Source organism: Crotalus tigris, unplaced genomic scaffold, assembly GCF_016545835.1.
Source record: "Crotalus tigris isolate CLP2741 ecotype Arizona unplaced genomic scaffold, ASM1654583v1 scf7180000018291.410847, whole genome shotgun sequence".
In the NCBI taxonomy this organism is placed as follows: domain Eukaryota; kingdom Metazoa; phylum Chordata; class Lepidosauria; order Squamata; family Viperidae; genus Crotalus; species Crotalus tigris.
In genome coordinates, this window is record NW_024096925.1 from 279594 (window position 1) to 295890 (window position 16297).

Below are 16297 nucleotides of genomic sequence, written 5' to 3' on the forward strand. Positions count from 1 at the left end.
CTGTGGCCACTTAAAAGACGGAGAACAAACCAGGCTTAGTTTATCCCATGCTTGCTTTTAGTGGGGGTGTCCGCAGACAACAGTACAGCAAAACTGTTGTCAGAAGTAAGTCTTCATCCTAGTTCATCCAAGCCGGGGATAAATAAGCAACATGGCGACTGCTTTGGGAAGAAGGTTACAGTTTATTGAAGAAGCAGGAAGAGGGTCCTTGCAAGAAAGAGCAGAAGAGAAGAAAAAGAGGTTGAGCACATGGGCAGTAGATTTTTATACCTCCTCTAGCCTTGTTTGGAATAGTTTCCTGTTCCTGCAGCATGAACTTTGAGGCTATTTCTGAGTGTTTTTCTAGGCCTTGATATCTGTGGTTTAATCCTATTATCATATCCTGCTTCCCAGGTGATGGGGCTAATGACTCCTAGAGCAGTGGTTCTCAACCTATGGGTCGGGACCCCATTTGGGGTCGAACGACCATTTCACGGGGGTCGCCAAACAACGCAGTCCGCCATTTCCCCCCCCTTTTCCTTAGCTGTGCTACTCCCTTTTATTCTATTGGCTTTTGAAAGCCAATAGAATAGTCTCTCCTGAATAGAGTCTAATTCTATTGGCTTTCAAAAGCCAAGAGGAATTGTCCAGGCTGTCTCTGCCCTGCTGAGCCCGCCAAAGGTCCCATTCTGCAAACGGTGCTGCACCAGTTGAGTAGTCCTCGACTTACGACCGGTTGAGTAGTCCTCGACTTACGACCGGTTGGGGGGTCGCGGCATTAAAAAGGTTGAGAACCACTGTCCTAGAGTTTGGATGGGGCATGCAGATTTTATCTTTGTCTTCTTGAGTGCTCTGGCTTCAACTTTCTGATGGCTTTTACATCTGCATTTGTATAGGGCTAGCTCTTGCTTGGGGCAAAGAGACAGATCTGGGGCCAGGTTTGGTTTTAAAAAAAAAAAAAACCCTTTTGAGGAAAAAATATATTTTTCTGCCCTTTTAATATTTCCTTCTCTGGGCTAACTTCCCTCACAGTCAAAATGGTGGCTGTGATATTTAATCAGAGCTCCTCTGTTTTTTTTCTTTTATGTGCGACAGCTTTATCTTTTATGAGCAGAGGTAGGTTAGTTGTTTTTCTATTAATACATAATCCTTAAAAGGGTTTTTCTGGAAGGAGTCTGCCTTGGGCTAATTCAGTGGTTCTCAACCTTTCTAATGCCGCGACTCCATAATACAGTTCCCCATGTTGTGGTGACCCCCAACCACTTATACATCACCGGGTGCCAGGGGTGTGGCCAAAGAAAAGGGGGAAAAAATGGCGGACAACCTTGTTTGGCGACCCCCGTGAAATGGTCGTTCGACCCCAAATGGGGTCCCGACCCACAGGTTGAGAACCACTGGCACAGGGCAATGATGGCGGACCTTTTAGAGACCGAGTGCCCAAACTGCAACCCCAAAACCACTTCATGCTCTTTGAAGTGTTACATTAGTCCAGTGGTTCTCAACCTTTCTAATGCCACGACCCCATAATACAGTTCCCCATATTGTGGTGACCCCCAACCACTTATACATTACCGGGTGCCAGGGGCATGGCCAAAGAAAAGGGGGAAAAAATGGCGGACAGCCTTGTTTGGCGACCCCCGTGAAATGGTCGTTCGACCCCAAATGGGGTCCCGACCCACAGGTTGAGAACCACTGCAATAGGGGGAGGGGTCAAAATGGGAAACTTCTGTCTGGAGCCTCTGGCAGCTTAAAAAAAAAACCATGTGGAGCAGTGGCTTCCTTTTCAGTCCACTCTCCTCTCCGTTGCCTCCATGCTGGGGTTGACTCTATGCCTGCCAACAGGGCAGTTTTGCTTTCGACCCCCCCCATGCCACAAACCGAAAACTGCTGCCGTTCACCTGCCGTGTGCCCCTGACAGCCCCTGCAAACTCCTATTGCACGCTGGCAGGCAGAATCCTAAGGCTCCCATTCTGTTTCCTCCATGCTCAGGAAGGAAGCTGCTGGCCGCGGCTCTCCCACTCGGGAGTGGGGCGATCCCAGTGAAAGTGTGATGGGCAAGGTTGGGAGGGGCGGGGTGGATGAGGCAAATGAGCTGCAGCTGCTCCTGCGCACCACCAGCCTCCGAGGGCTCAGCCTTTCCTGTGCATGCGCTGCGAGATCGCCCAACCGGGTTGGGGTGGGCCAGGGCTGGAGCAGCGGGGGCCGGTTCCTTACCATTTCTATGAACAGCTCCAGGGGCCAAATTTGGGCCCTTGGCGGGCCGTATGCGTCCCACAGGCTTGTGTTTGACATGTCTGGTATAGGGTCTTCTGTTTGAGCAAGGGGCTGGACTAGAAGACCTCCAAGGTCCTTTCCAACTCATTCTATTCTGTTCTATTCCTTATTCTGATCTGTTCTGTTGTTCTGTTCCATTCCATTCCATTTCATTCCATTCCTATTATTCTATTCTATTCTATTCTATTCTATTCTATTCTATTCTATTCTATTCTATTCTATTCTTTACTCTATTCCTTATTCTGTTCTATTGTGTTCTGTTCCATTCCATTCCTATTATTCTATTCTATTCTATTCTATTCTATTCTATTCTATTCTATTCTATTCTATTCTATTCTATTCTATTCTATTCTCTTCTATTCTATATCCTGTCTTCTATTCTATTCTATTCTATTCTATTCTATTCTATTCTATTCTATTCTATTCTATTCTATTCTTTACTCTATTCCTTATTCTGTTCTATTGTGTTCTGTTCCATTCCATTCCTATTATTCTATTCTATTCTATTCTATTCTATTCTATTCTGTTCTGTTCTGTTCTGTTCTGTTCTATTCTATTCTATTCTATTCTATTCTTTACTCTATTCCTTATTCTGTTCTATTGTGTTCTGTTCCATTCCATTCCTATTATTCTATTCTATTCTATTCTATTCTATTCTATTCTATTCTATTCTATTCTATTCTATTCCATTCCATATTTTCTATTCTATTCTATTCTATTCTATTCTATTCTATTCTATTCTATTCTTTACTCTATTCCTTATTCTGTTCTATTGTGTTCTGTTCCATTCCATTCCTATTATTCTATTCTATTCTATTCTATTCTATTCTATTCTATTCTATTCTATTCCATATATTCTATTCTATTCTATTCTATTCTATTCTATTCTATTCTATTCTATTATATTCTTTACTCTATTCCTTATTCTGTTCTATTGTGTTCCGTTCCATTCAATTCCTATTATTCTCTTCTCTTCTCTTCTCTTCTCTTCTCTTCTCTTTTCTTCTCTTCTATTCTATTCTATTCCATTCCATTCCATTCCATTATCAATGAGAATAGAGCTGGAAGGGACCCTGGAGGTCATCCAGTCCATGCCCCTACTCAAGCAGGAGACCCTGTACCTTTTCAAAGAAGCTGTTGAGTCTCTTCTTAAAAACCTCCAACCTCTGGTGGCAAGCTGTTCCATTGGTTGTCCTCACTGTTAGGAGGTTTCCTTACTTACAACAGTTATTTTTGTGATCCTTCAAAGTTACGACAGCACTGAAAAAAAGTGACATTATGACCATTTTTCACAGATATGACCTTGGCAACATCCCTGTGATCATGTGATCAAAATTCGGACGCTTGGTCACTGGTTCCTATTTATGACCATCGCTGTATTCTAAGGTCACGGGATCCCCTTTTGTGAATTTTTGAGAAGGAAAGTCTACGGGGGAGTACAAATTCACTTAACAACTGGGTTCCTAACTTATCCACTGCCGTGATTCACTTAACAACTGTGGCCAGAACGGTTGTAAAAGGGGGCAAAACTCACTTAAGAAATGTCTCACTTAACAACAGAAATTTTGGGCGTTAAGTCGAGGACGACCTTTACGTCACGATAAGATAAATGTAACAAGAATGTTTTTACTTAGTTGATAAGAGGAATGTTGTTTGCCCAATGCAAGATATTTATGTATATTACTGAATTATTGGTTAACTGAGATAACACCTGTAATGGTTTGGACTTATTAGAGGGGATACAGTATTATTAACTAAATGGTTTAATGGGGGGGGGAATAGATAACTTTTAGGAAACAGAAGAAGACTATTCCAGTATCTCAGGGGCTGCCCCAAAGAAGAGGGAATCAAGCTATTTTCCAAAGCACTTGAAGGCAAAGACAAGAAGCAACGGATGGAAACTAATCAAGGAGAGAAGCAATCTAGAACTAAGGAGAAACTTCCTGACAGTGAGAACAATTAACCAGTGGAACAGCCTGCCTCCAGAAGCAGTAAACGCTCAAACACTGGAAGTTTTTAAGAAGAGACTGGACAGCCATTTGTCCGAAATGGTGTAGGGTTTCCTGCCTGAGCAGGGGGTTGGACTAGATGACCTCCAAGGTCCCTTCCAACTTTTTTATTAATTAGATAAGATGTGTAGTTAGAAAGAGTACAGAGAAGAGCAACAAAGATGATTAGGGGACTGGAGGCTAAAACATATAAGGGACGATTGCTGCACCTGGGTATGTCTAGTTTAATGAAGAGAAGGACGAGGGGGGACAGGAGAGCAGTCTTCCAGTATCTCAGGGGCTGCCCCAAAGGAGAGGGAGTCAAGCTATTCTCCAAAGCCCCTGAAGGCAGGACAAGAAGCAATGGAGGGAAACTAACCAAGGAGAGAAGCAACCTAGAACTAAGGAGAAATTTCCTGACAGGAAGAACAATTAACCAGTGGAACCACCTGCCTCCAGAAGCGGTGAATGCTCCAACACTGGAGGTTTTTAAGAAGAGACTGGACAGCCATTTGTCCGAAATGGTATAGGGCAGTGGTTCTCAACCTTTCTAATGCCGCGACTCCATAATACAGTTCCCCATGTTGTGGTGACCCCCAACCACTTATACATCACCGGGTGCCAGGGGCATGGCCAAAGAAAAAGGGAAAAAAATGGCGGACAGCCTTGTTTGGCGACCCCCGTGAAATGGTCGTTCGACCCCAAATGGGGTCCCGACCCACAGGTTGAGAACCACTGGTATAGGGTTTCCTGCCTGAGCAGGGGGTTGGACTAGATGACCTCTAAGGTCCCTTACAACTTTAATAATTATTATTATTATTATTATTATTAATAATAGACTTTACCTAAATATAAAACACCTGGAAATCATAAATCACAAATGTTAATTTGAATATTGATGGGAAATTGAAGCTTGGGGGAAAAAAAAGCAAAAGTTTGCAGAGGAAGTTTTGAGTTGCTTATAGAGTTAATTCCAAAGGCTTGAGTTAATTGGAGCCATGGAATTTGGAGGCGTGGACTTCAACTCCCAAAATTCCATGGTCAAGGCTAAGAATTCTGGGAGTTGAAGTCCAGGCCCCTGGGGATTGGGGGGGGGCGGGGTACCTGGGATAGGGAAAACTGGTTTGGCAGGACAGATTCTTTCCGTGAAAAACTCACAGAAAACAGATTTGCCGAAAAGCATGTTCTCCCCATTGGATCCGCCAGAAATAAAGATACTTCCTCCCCCACACACACATAATTGGATCTGGTTAAGACAAAGACAGGTTAAAAAAAAAATAACAACAACAGCAGCAGGAAATATTATTTTGCAGTCCTGTTATAAACAATGTTTAGCCTTTAGGTCTAGAGGGAAAATTTCCAGAGATGGAATAAAGAATGCATGACAAAAAACTGTTTGTATGGCATCCATTTTAATGATTTAACTTGAAATGTTCTTAGCCTTAACTTTCTAACTGGTATTTTGCAAGGTCGTAAGTCGCCCAGATTCGCTTGATAGTGTGTGTATGTGTCTGTCTCTGTGTGTGTGTGGGGGGGGGAGGAGGTCATATAGATGTAATTCATCAATCAAATAAATAAATAAACATAGATTAAAAAGTAGCTTAGGTGTTAAATATCCCTGAATGTTTCTATAGTGCAATAGAAGAACAGGCATTTCAGATGCCAAACACTTTGCTTTGAGCCAGGCTAATGTTTTGGGAGTGGAGGGAAAGATTTACCAGTGCCTAAGTGGAAATAAATATGGAAGAGAAGGAAAAGATGAAAATATATGGGAAAAGCAGGAGAGGAGAGGAGAGGAGAGGAGAGGAGAGGAGGGGAGGAGGGGGAGGGGAGAGGAAAGGGAGGGGAAGGAGAGGAGGGGAGGGGAGAGGAGGGGGATGGAAAGGAGAGGAGAAGAGAGGAGAGGAGGGAAGGAGGGGGAAGGGAGAGGAAAGGGAGGAGAGGAGAAAAAGGGAGGAGAGAGGAGAGGAGAGGAGGGGAGAGGACAGAAGGGGGATGGAAAGGAGAGGAGAAGAGAGGAGAGGAGGGAAGGAGGGGGAAGGGAGAGGAAAGGGAGGAGAGGAGAAAAAGGGAGGAGAGAGGAGATGAGAGGAGGGGAGAGGAACGGAGAGGAGAGGAGGGGAGAGGAATGGAATGGAATGGAGAGGAGGGAAGAGGAGAGGAGAGGAGGGGAGAGGACAGAAGGGGGATGGAAAGGAGAGGAGAGGAGAGGAGGGAAGGAGGGGGAGAGGAGAGGAATGGAATGGAATGGAGAGGAGGGAAGAGGAGAGGAGGGGAGAGGAGAGGAGGGGAGAGGACAGAAGGGGGATGGAAAGGAGAGGAGAAGAGAGGAGAGGAGGGAAGGAGGGGGAGAGGAGAGGAAGGGAGAGGAAGGGAGGGGAGGGGAGAGGAGGGGGTGGAAAGGAGAGGAGAAGAGAGGAGAGGAGGGAAGGAGGGGGAGGGGAGAGGAAAGGGAGGGGAGAGGAGATGAGAGGAGGGGAGAGGAACGGAGAGGAGTGGAGAGGAGAGGAGAGGAGGGGAGGGGAGAGGGAAGAGGAGAGGAGGGGAGAGGAGAGAAAGAAGAAGAGGAAAGAGGAGGAGGAAGAAAGAGGAGGGGAGGAAGAAGAAGATGAAAGAGCAGGAGGAAGAAGAACAAGGAGGAGGAGGAAGAGAAAGACAGGGACAGAGAAGAGGAAAGAGGGGGAGGAAGAAAGAAGGAGGAGAGGGGAGAAGAAAGAAGAGGAAAGAGGAGGAAGAACAAGGAGGAGAAGGAGGAGAGGAGAGGGCGGGGGTGGGGGAAAGAGAAGAGAAGAATTAAGAAGAGATTTTTCTCCTTGGTAGAACCAGCATGCAACTGCGTTCCAACTCATCTCGGTCGTCTTGCCATTTTAAGAGCGGAGACTCTTCCTTCTCTTCGCTCGGCTGGGTATCCTGAAATTCACTTGTCTTGCTGTCTACAGAGGTCCAAGGGCCGCCCACGGCCACCGATCACGGGCCCCGGTGGAGAGCGATTGCTGGGATGTCTTTGGATATTTTGAGGATCTTCAAGGGGTAGCAGTTCCAGCGTTTCCTTCCGGTACCGACAGCGAGGAAGAGAGGGCAAATCCTGCCTGATGCTTTGGGAAGGGAAGCCTGGTCTGGAAGACGGCGAGGGAGGCTGCTGAGGACCCCCCTCCCAGTCAGGGGGCTTTGCTCTTCTCCTGGACATCACTCTCCTTCCTGAGGCTCTGGCTGCTGGCTTCGTTGTATCTCACCCAATGCTGGATCTCTTCCGACAGGGCTGGGGATTCGACCTGCGGTTCAAACAGAAGCCAAAAAAAAAAAGGGGGGGGGGAGAGGAAATATCAGAAAATGTAATGTATTGTTTATTTATATTAGGCTTTCTCTGTAAACCGCTTAGAGAGGGCTGAAAAGCACTATGAAGCGGTATATAAGTCTTAAGTGCTATTTCTACTGCCTTTCCTTCCTTCCTTCCCTCCCTCCCTCCTTCCTTCCTTCCTTCCTTCCTTCCTTCCTTCCTTCCTTCCTTCCTTCCCACCCAGTGGTTAGAATGCAGTATTGAAATGTATTATTTATTTATATCCGGCCTTAGGCTGTCTCTGTAAACCTCTTAGAGAGGGCTATAAAGCACTATGAAGTGGCATATAAGTCTTAAGTGCTATTTCTACTGCCCTTCCTCCCTCCCTCCCTCCCTCCCTCCCTTCCTTCCTTCCTTCCTCCCTTCCTTCCTTCCTTCTTTTTTGTTTTCTTGTTTTCCTTCCTTTCTTCCTTCCTTCTTTTCCTTCCTTCCTTCCTTCCTTCCTTCCTTCCTTCCTTCCTTCCTTCCTTCCTTCCTTCCTTCCTTCCTTCCCACCCACCCAGTGGTTAGAAGACTGTATTGCAGGCTAACTCACTGCCCACTGCCAGAAGTTCAATCCTGACCAGCTCAAGGTTGACTCAGCCTGCCTGCCTTCCTTCCTTCCTTCCTTCCTTCCTTCCTTCCTTCCTTCCTTCCTTCCTTCCTTCCTTCCTTCCTTCCTTCCTTCCTTCCTTCCTTCCTTCTTTTTTGTTTTCTTGTTTTCCTTCCTTCCTTTCTTCCTTCCTTCCTTCCTTCCTTCCTTCCTTCCTTCCTTCCTTCCTTCCTTCCTTCCTTCCTTCCTTCCTTCCTTCCCACCCAGTGGTTAGAAGACTGTATTGCAGGCTAACTCACTGCCCACTGCCAGAAGTTCAATCCTGACCAGCTCAAGGTTGACTCAGCCTTCCATCCTTCCGAGGTCGGTAAAATGAGGACCCAGATTGTTGGGGGGGGCAACAGGCTGACCGCTTAGAGAGGGCTGTAAAGCACTGTGAAGCGGTATATACAGTAAGTCTAAGTGTTGTTGCTATTGCTAATGGGCTATAAACCTCCTAACCATCATCCTGACTCCCCACAAAGCTAAACCTCTGAATCACACCCGCTTCAGGAAAGCTGTGTTGTGTCTCTTTCGTCATCCACAGCCAGATGGGTTGAGAGGCATGGAAAGGCTTGTGAGAACCCAATACATGTTATGATCAGAAAGGCTTTGTGGAGTCAACAATGCCACACCCGGCTTGGAAAGCAATAAGAAAACCCAAATCCATCTGGACATTTCACTAATCCAGGTGGGAAAGTAACATACATTCCCACGGAGTTGTCCTGTCCCATCCATGATCCCTGGATGGGTCTCCATCTCCGATCTGGTGTTATCAAGATCTTTCATTGAAGGAGATTTTTAAGAAGAGACTGGACAGTCACTTATCTGAAAGGGTATAGGTTCTCCTGCTCGAGCAGGGGGCTGGACTAGAAGACCTCCGAGGTCCCTTCTAGATTCTATTCTATTCTATTCTATTCTATTCTATTCTATTCTATTCTATTCTATTCTATTCTATTCTATTCTATTGCATTCCACTCCACTCTATTCTATTCTATTCTATTGCACTCCACTCCACTCCACTCCACTCCATTCCATATTTTCTATTCTATTCTATTCTATTCTATTCTATTCTATTCTATTCTATTCTATTCTATTCTATTCTATTCTATTCTATTCCACTCCACTCCACTCCACTCCATTCCATTCCATTCTATTCTATTCTATTCTATTCTAATCTTGAGTGAGAAGACTTTAAGTCTCAAGACGGAACGCAAAAAAAAAAGGCAGAACTGAGAAAGAGAAAGTCACCACTTTTTTTTTTTTTTTTTTAAGAAAGTAAGAGCTATTCCTCGGTGGAATGCTTGGTGCTGTTTGAGCTGGGTAGTTTTCTTGCAGACGTTTCATTACCCAAGTAGGTAATATCATCAGTGCTAGAAGGGAGTGGTGGTTAGGGGGAGAAGGAGGAGGAGGAGGAGGGAAGGAGGAGGAGGGAAGGAGGAGGAAGAGGTCCTTGATCTCTATGAGCTTGGTGGTTTTCTTTTATTACCCAACCACGTAACATCTTCATTGCTAGAAGGGAGTGGTGATTAAGGAGCAGGAGGAGGAGGAGGAGGAAGAGGAGGAGAAGGAGGATGGACTGTGGGGTCCTTGGTGCTCTCTGAGCTTGGTTGTTTCCTTGCAGACGTTTCATTACCAAACTAAGTAACATCATCAGTGCTACAAGGGAGTGGGGCTTGCTCTCTGGGTAAATTATCAACTCAGTAAACAGCAGCCCACCAAGGAAGCAATGAAAACATGTCCACCACAGTGACAAGGAAAGTCACTGTTTATAAACAGAGAGCATGCCCCACTCTCTTCTAGCGCTGATGATGCTACCTAGTTTGGTACTGAAATAGCTCAAAGGATCCCACAGCTCCTCCTCCTCCCCCCCCCCCCACAAACCCCACTCCCTTCTAGCACTGATGATGTTCCCTATTTGGGTCATGAAACATCTGGAAGAAAACAACCAAGCTCAGAGAGCACCAAGGACCCCAGTCTTTTTTCTCCTCCTCCTCCTCCTCCTCCTCCTCCTCCTCCTCCTCCTCCTCCTCCTCCTCCTCCTGTTTTTTGTTCTTCCTCCATTCCATAAACTGCACTAATGCTGTTACTTTTGTGGAAGATGAAAATACAGCCCCCTCCCTATCTAATAAGATAGGGCTAGAACAACGCTGAAATAGCCCCCAACCCACAGAAGTGATTTGAAGCTTTAACTTGAACTTGATGCTGTTTCTCAATAAGGACATCCTATTTGTAACCTGCTGAGCTTTGTGCAATATGAAATTGCCAAGCAGGTAGTCCTGTGTATATCTGAAACGTGAGTGTTGTAATCGTGGGAAAAGAGGAACTGAAAGTAGCTGACGGATGGAAATTTCAGATGGGAACTGTCTTGCAAAGTAAGAATTATGAGTGGGTGGTCGGTAGCAGAAAAGTGTAAAAATGTTGGTTTAAGTCTGGCTGGGAGCCACTGGCCTATAGCTGTCCCTGATTACCAGGAATTAGGGGACAGTATTAATTACGAATACAAATAGTAATTTGGTCACTTGTAATCTTGGATTTAGGGTCAGGAAAGGATAGCAAGGACAACACCCAATGTCCTAACCCACCCAAGAACATACGATATCTTTAAATAACACTCCAATGGGAACATGTTTAGCTACTTCTGCTTTCTCCCTTCTTATCTACAGTGTGCCAGACTTACTGGGTGCAATCTTTATCTTATGTATGTCAGCTTTGCTGGATGGGTTGCTTATGTAATTATACAGAATAAATACAAGGATTTCTTGTCATTTGTTGCTCCCCACATTTAGAGGAGTGAGTCTGTCTCTATTCAGCTGAATAAACACCTAAAATTTAAAAGGCACTTTCTGGTTTCCTGTATTTCTTTAACCAGCAAAAACCTCAGAACCTGCATATCATCCCTTTGGAATCTGCTCTGCCACATGCTCCTCATTGCAACGGGTTGTCAGTGTAAGCGATGTGATGTTATTCTGCTACGTTCCAAATTGTGAGAAAAATAAACCTCTGAATCTCCAAGTAAGAATGATTGTTTTGTGTTGCTGCCTTGTCTTTTCCATTGGTTTTTTTTTCCCCACGACACTTCGCTGAGTAACGAAACGTCTGCAAGGAAACCACCAAGATCAGAGCGCACCAAGGTCCCCACAGATCCATCCTAAGCTACCAATATTCTCCTGGCACTTTCTAACTGGCTTTGCTTGGGAGAAGTTTGATTCTCCCTCAGCCCTGCAACGCGGCCGCCATTTTGAGGCGCCGCGAGACAGTCGTCCTTCATAGGACAGCAGGGAATCTATTTCTATCACTTCCGAGAGAGTCAATTGAGTCTTGTCACACCAGTGGCAGAAATTCCGCCAAGTGTGATCATAAATACGAGGCCAGAATCATGTCAATCATGCCTGACGAGGAGGACTGCTGTGACAGGGTGCGGCGCTCAAGCGCCAGGCGGCTAATTGGAGCCATTGGGGCTCTGGATGGTGCAGGGCCCCCTGAGTTAAAAATATGTGACTCGCGGGAATCCACCACGGAGGAGCCGTGGAAAGGCTCACGGGGTCTGCAAACCACGGTCGTCTCGGCCAGTGTGGAGCAATGACTATTAACTCCGCCTGCTCTTGCAATATCCTTCTGATAACTGCCGGGAATCAGAGGGAGAGGAGGATGGTGTGTGTAGAGAACCCCAAAGAATCTAAAATATCTCTCTTTCTGGGGTTTGGGCTGTGCTGAGGTGGTCCCTGGCAAGCCAACCAATATTGTCCTTGAATGGTGAATGATTTCACCCTGGGGTAAAGCAGATCCCTTAAGATCCCTTGCGACATTCCCACGGGGCTGCAAGAGATAGGATTGGGTACTACTACTACAGGTTGTGGAAACTCAGCCGTGTCACATGGCAGGGATACTCCACAAAGGGAACCTTCCTGCACTTAGAACAGGGATAGGCCACCTTGGCTCTTTTATGACTCGTGGACTTCAACTCCCAGAATTCCTGAGCCAGCCATGCTGAGGGGAAAGGGAGAGGTTTCCAAGCTGAGCCATGCCGGCTCAGGAATTCTGGGAGTTGAAGTCCACGAGTCATAAAGCGGCCTAGGCCTAGGCTAGAGGTAGGCCACCTTGGCTCTTTTATGACTTGTGGACTTCAACTCCCAGAATTCCTGAGCCAGCCATGCTGAGGGGAAAGGGAGAGGTTTCCAAGCTGAGCCAGGCTGGCTCAGGAATTCTGGGAGTTGAAGTCCACGAGTCATCAAAGAGCCAAGGTTGCCTACCCCTGACTTAGAACATTGGTTCCCAGCCTTAGCAACTGTAAAAAACATGGACTTGAACTCCCAGAATTCCCCAGAATTCCTCCTAAAGGTGCTGAGGGTAGGAAACACTGTCCTAGAGCAGGGGTCTTCAAACTTGACCCTTTTATGACTTGTGGACTGAAAGAAATAAAGGAAGAAAGAAAGAAAGAAAGAAAGAAAGAAAGAAAGAAAGAAAGAAAGAAAGAAAGACTGACAGACCGATGTGAAGATCATAGATAAGTGGAGAGAGAGAGATTTAGGAATAACACACTGATAAGTGAAGTCAGAAATATATTAATTTACAGTAGAAGGAAGGAAGGAAGGAAGGAAGGAAGGAAGGAAGGAAGGAAGGAAGGAAGGAAGGAAGGAAGGAAGAATTTAAGATAGAAAGATTGACAGATTAATGTGAAGATGATAGATAAGTGGAATAGAATAGAATAGAATAGGAATAGGAATAGGAATAGAATAAAACAGAACAGAATAGAATAGAAGGGACTTTGGAGGTCTTCTAGACCAGCCCCTGCTCAAACAAGAGAACCTATACATTTTCTCCCAGGCTTTATTTCAATTTATAATGCCTTAGTAAAACCATCCTTGGAATATTGCATCCAGTTTTGGTCATCACGATGTAAAAAAGATGTTGAGACTCTAGAAAGAGTTCAGAGAAGAGCAATTAAGATGATCCAAGGCCTGGAGACTAAAACGTATGAAGAATGGCTGCAAGACATGGGTTTGGCCAGTCTAAAGAAAAGAAGAAATAGGGGAGACATGATAGCAGTTATTCTAGTATTTGAGGGGCTGCCCCAAAGAAGAGGGAGTCAAGCTATTCTCCAAAGCACCTGAAGGCAGGACAAGAAGCAACGGATGGAAACTAATCAAGGAGAAAAACAACCTGGAACTAAGGAGAAATTTTCTGACAGTTAGAACAATTAGCCAGTGGAACAACCTGCCTCCAGAAGCTATGAATGCTCCAACACTGGAAGTTTTTAACTAATCAAGGAGAGAAGCAACCTGGAATTAAGGAGGGATTTCCTGACAGTTTGAACAATTATAGCTACTGTAGTTGTCAACTTACCACCACAACTGAGCCCAGAATTTATCTTGCGAAGGGAGACAGTCGTAAAGTGAGTTTTGCTCCATTTTACGACTTTCCTTGCCACAGTTGTTAAGTCAATCACTGCAGTGGTTGTTAAGTGAATCTGGCTTCCCCATTGACTTTGCTGATCAGAAAGTCACCAAAGGGGATCACGTGATCCCCCCACTCCCGGGACATGGCAACCGTCATAAACACGAGTCAGTGGCCAAGTGTCTTGAGTTTCAATCACGTGACCCTGAGGACGCTGCAACGGTCCTAAGCGTGAAAAACGGTCACAAGTCCCTTTTTTTTCTCAGTGCCGTTGTAACTTGGAACGGCCACTAAATGAACTGTGGTAAGTCAAGGCTACCTGTATACGGAAAAGAAGAAAAATTTAGAATTCAGAATTCCTAATTTTTAAAACTCTGGGCAGGGGATCCATCCGTGGAGGTTTTTCCAGAAGGAATCCGACCACCGTTTGCCCAGAATGGTATATAGCAGTGGTTCTCAACCTTTTTAATGCTGCGACCCCCAACCGGTCGTTAAGTCGAGGACTATTCAACCGGTTGTAAGTCGAGGACTACTCAACTGGTGCAGCACCATTTGCAGAATGGGACTTTTGGCGGGCTCAGCAGGGCAGAGACAGCCTGGACAATTCCTATTGGCTTTTGAAAGCCAATAGAATTAGACTCTATTCAAGAGAGTCTATTCGATTGGCTTTCAAAAGCCAATAGAATAAAAGGGAGTAGCACAGCTAAGGAAAAGGGGAGGAAAAAATGGCGGACTGCGTTGTTTGGCGATCCCCGTGAAATGGTCGCTCGACCCCAAATGGGGTCCTGACCCACAGGTTGAGAACCGCTGGTATATAGGATCTCCTGCTCGAGCAACGGGGTTGGTCTAGAGGACCTCCAAGGTCCCCTCCAGACTCTCCTACTCTGATTTCTCTACCTACTCTCAGCCTTTGCAGCTGTAGATGCCACCAGCCACCCTCCCAGCCTTTTTGGGACCCTCACCTTCCTTCGGCACACCTGCTCCATAGCCATGCCCGGACTGGTGCCCGTCACGTGTTGCCGCACCAGCAACACGGCACAAACGAAACCGTCCCGGGCACTGACGAAACGCTGCTCCAGGAAAAAGGCCCGGTGGTCCCAGCCTCGGATACGGGTCCGGATGGTGAAATGCTCCAGAAGGTGCAGCGAACGCCGGAAGCGGCAGCAGGAGGCAGCCAGCATTGTGTGGCCCCCAAGGGCCCAGATGGCTTGGAAGAGCCCGCAGCGGACCATGTAAACGCAGCGCGCCATGTCAGCCTCCCGGGGGTAACGGGCGTTGTTCATGTGCACCAGCAGGTCCAAGTCGGAGGGCAGCACCCAGCTGTGGAACTGCTGCTCCTGCAGAGGATCCGGGATGGAAGGCAGCAGCCACCTGGCGTACAGGTAAGTCAGGGGCATCCTCAGCAAGTACCAGCCATCCAGGTAGGTGAAAAAGGCTGCTGCGGCAGTCCCGCAGATCATCATCAGCGGCGCCATGCTCAGAGGCTCACCTGGGCCCAGGTGAGAGGATGCTCAGATGCACCAGGGGGGGCAGGGAAGACCTTGGCCAGCACCGGGCGCAGACTGTCTTCCTGTCTGCTGGTGCAGCTGTGGAATGAACCACTCCAGACCGGCTGGGGGAGCTCCTCCTTCGCCTGGCTCCCCCTTCCTTGCTCTGCACTTTGGTTTCTTCCTGCTTTCAGCCCCCAGCTCCTCCCCTCTTGCCAGTCAGCTTTAGTCTGCCAGGTCTGGGCCTAGTGTGGCCCACAGCGCCCCCTGGTGGCTCCTCCACTCCCTGCAGCTCAGGGAGGGAGGGAAGGAAGGAAGGAAGGAAGGAAGGAAGGAAATGTGTGAGGAGGTGGGTGGGAAGGAGAAAGGAAGGAAGGAAGAGAGAGGGTGGTGGGAAGAAGGAAGGAAGGAAGGAAGGAAGGAAGGAAGGAAGGAAGGAAGGAAGGAAGGAAGGAAGGAAGGAAGGAAGGAAGGAAATGTATGAGGAGAGAGGGTGGGTGGGAAGAAGGAAGGAAGGAAGGAAATGTGTGAGGAGGTGGGTGGGAAGGAGAAAGGAAGGAAGGAAGAGAGAGGGTGGGTGGGAAGAAGGAAGGAAGGAAGGAAGGAAGGAAGGAAGGAAGGAAGGAAGGAAGGAAGGAAGGAAGGAAAGAAATCCTCATTTATTTTAGGGATGGTGGCTCTATCTTTCCTCTATCTGCATCAAGATTTTTACATTTGAAAACAACACCCACTTAACCATTCGTTGCTGCTGTCCCCTCAAACCGGAAGATTTGAAGTTTTAATGCAGGTTTTTTTTTTTTTAAAAAAAAAATTAAACTCCAACTGTATCGTGGTGTTTTAGCGCCCCCTGCTGTCAAATGCAAACTCATGCTTTTCAAATGAGTAAGGATAGACTGCAAGGCGATCAAACCGGTCAGTCCTAGAGGAGATCAACCATGACTGCTCCTTAGAAGGCCAGATCCTGAAGCTGAAACTCAAATACTTTGGCCACCTAATGAGAAGGAAGGACTCACTGGAAAAGGGCCTAATGTTGGGAAAGATTGAGGGCAATAGAAGAAGGGGACGACAGAGAATGAGGTGGCTGGATGGAGTCCCTGAAGCGGTAGGTGTGAGCTTCAATGGACTCCAGAAGATGGTAGAGGACAGGAAGACCTGGAGGAACATTGTCCATGGGGTTGCGATGGGTCGGACACTACTTTGCAATTAACAACAACAACAACAAAGGATAGATAGATAGATAGATAGATAGATAGATAGATAGATA

The 16297-nt window shown here is 46.5% G+C and overlaps 1 protein-coding gene and 1 long non-coding RNA gene across 2 annotated transcripts; one reads left to right on the forward strand and one right to left on the reverse strand.

The window, feature by feature from the left end:
- Positions 1 to 6927: 6927 nt before the first annotated feature.
- Positions 6928 to 15408, reverse strand: THEM6 (thioesterase superfamily member 6). The gene is made up of 2 exons (XM_039349532.1): positions 14509 to 15408; positions 6928 to 7513 (listed from the first exon to the last, which is right to left on the reverse strand). Exons 1-2 carry the CDS (start codon positions 15019 to 15021, stop codon positions 7400 to 7402), a joined length of 627 nt encoding a protein of 208 aa, XP_039205466.1. The 5' UTR covers positions 15022 to 15408; the 3' UTR covers positions 6928 to 7399.
- LOC120310762 lies at positions 10170 to 11164 on the forward strand. The gene is made up of 2 exons (XR_005557463.1): positions 10170 to 10524; positions 11022 to 11164. It is a non-coding gene; the product is annotated as an uncharacterized LOC120310762 (long non-coding RNA).
- Positions 15409 to 16297: the final 889 nt, after the last annotated feature.

Bases quoted from the DNA above. Each gene is read 5' to 3' on its own strand.
- THEM6 (XM_039349532.1), bottom strand. From the start codon at position 15,021: ATGGCGCCGCTGATGATGATCTGCGGGACTGCCGCAGCAGCCTTTTTC. The intron at 7,514-14,508 runs GTGAGGGTCCCA...TTTGAACCGCAG, and splicing joins AGCAGGTGTGCCGAAGGAAG to GTCGAATCCCCAGCCCTGTC.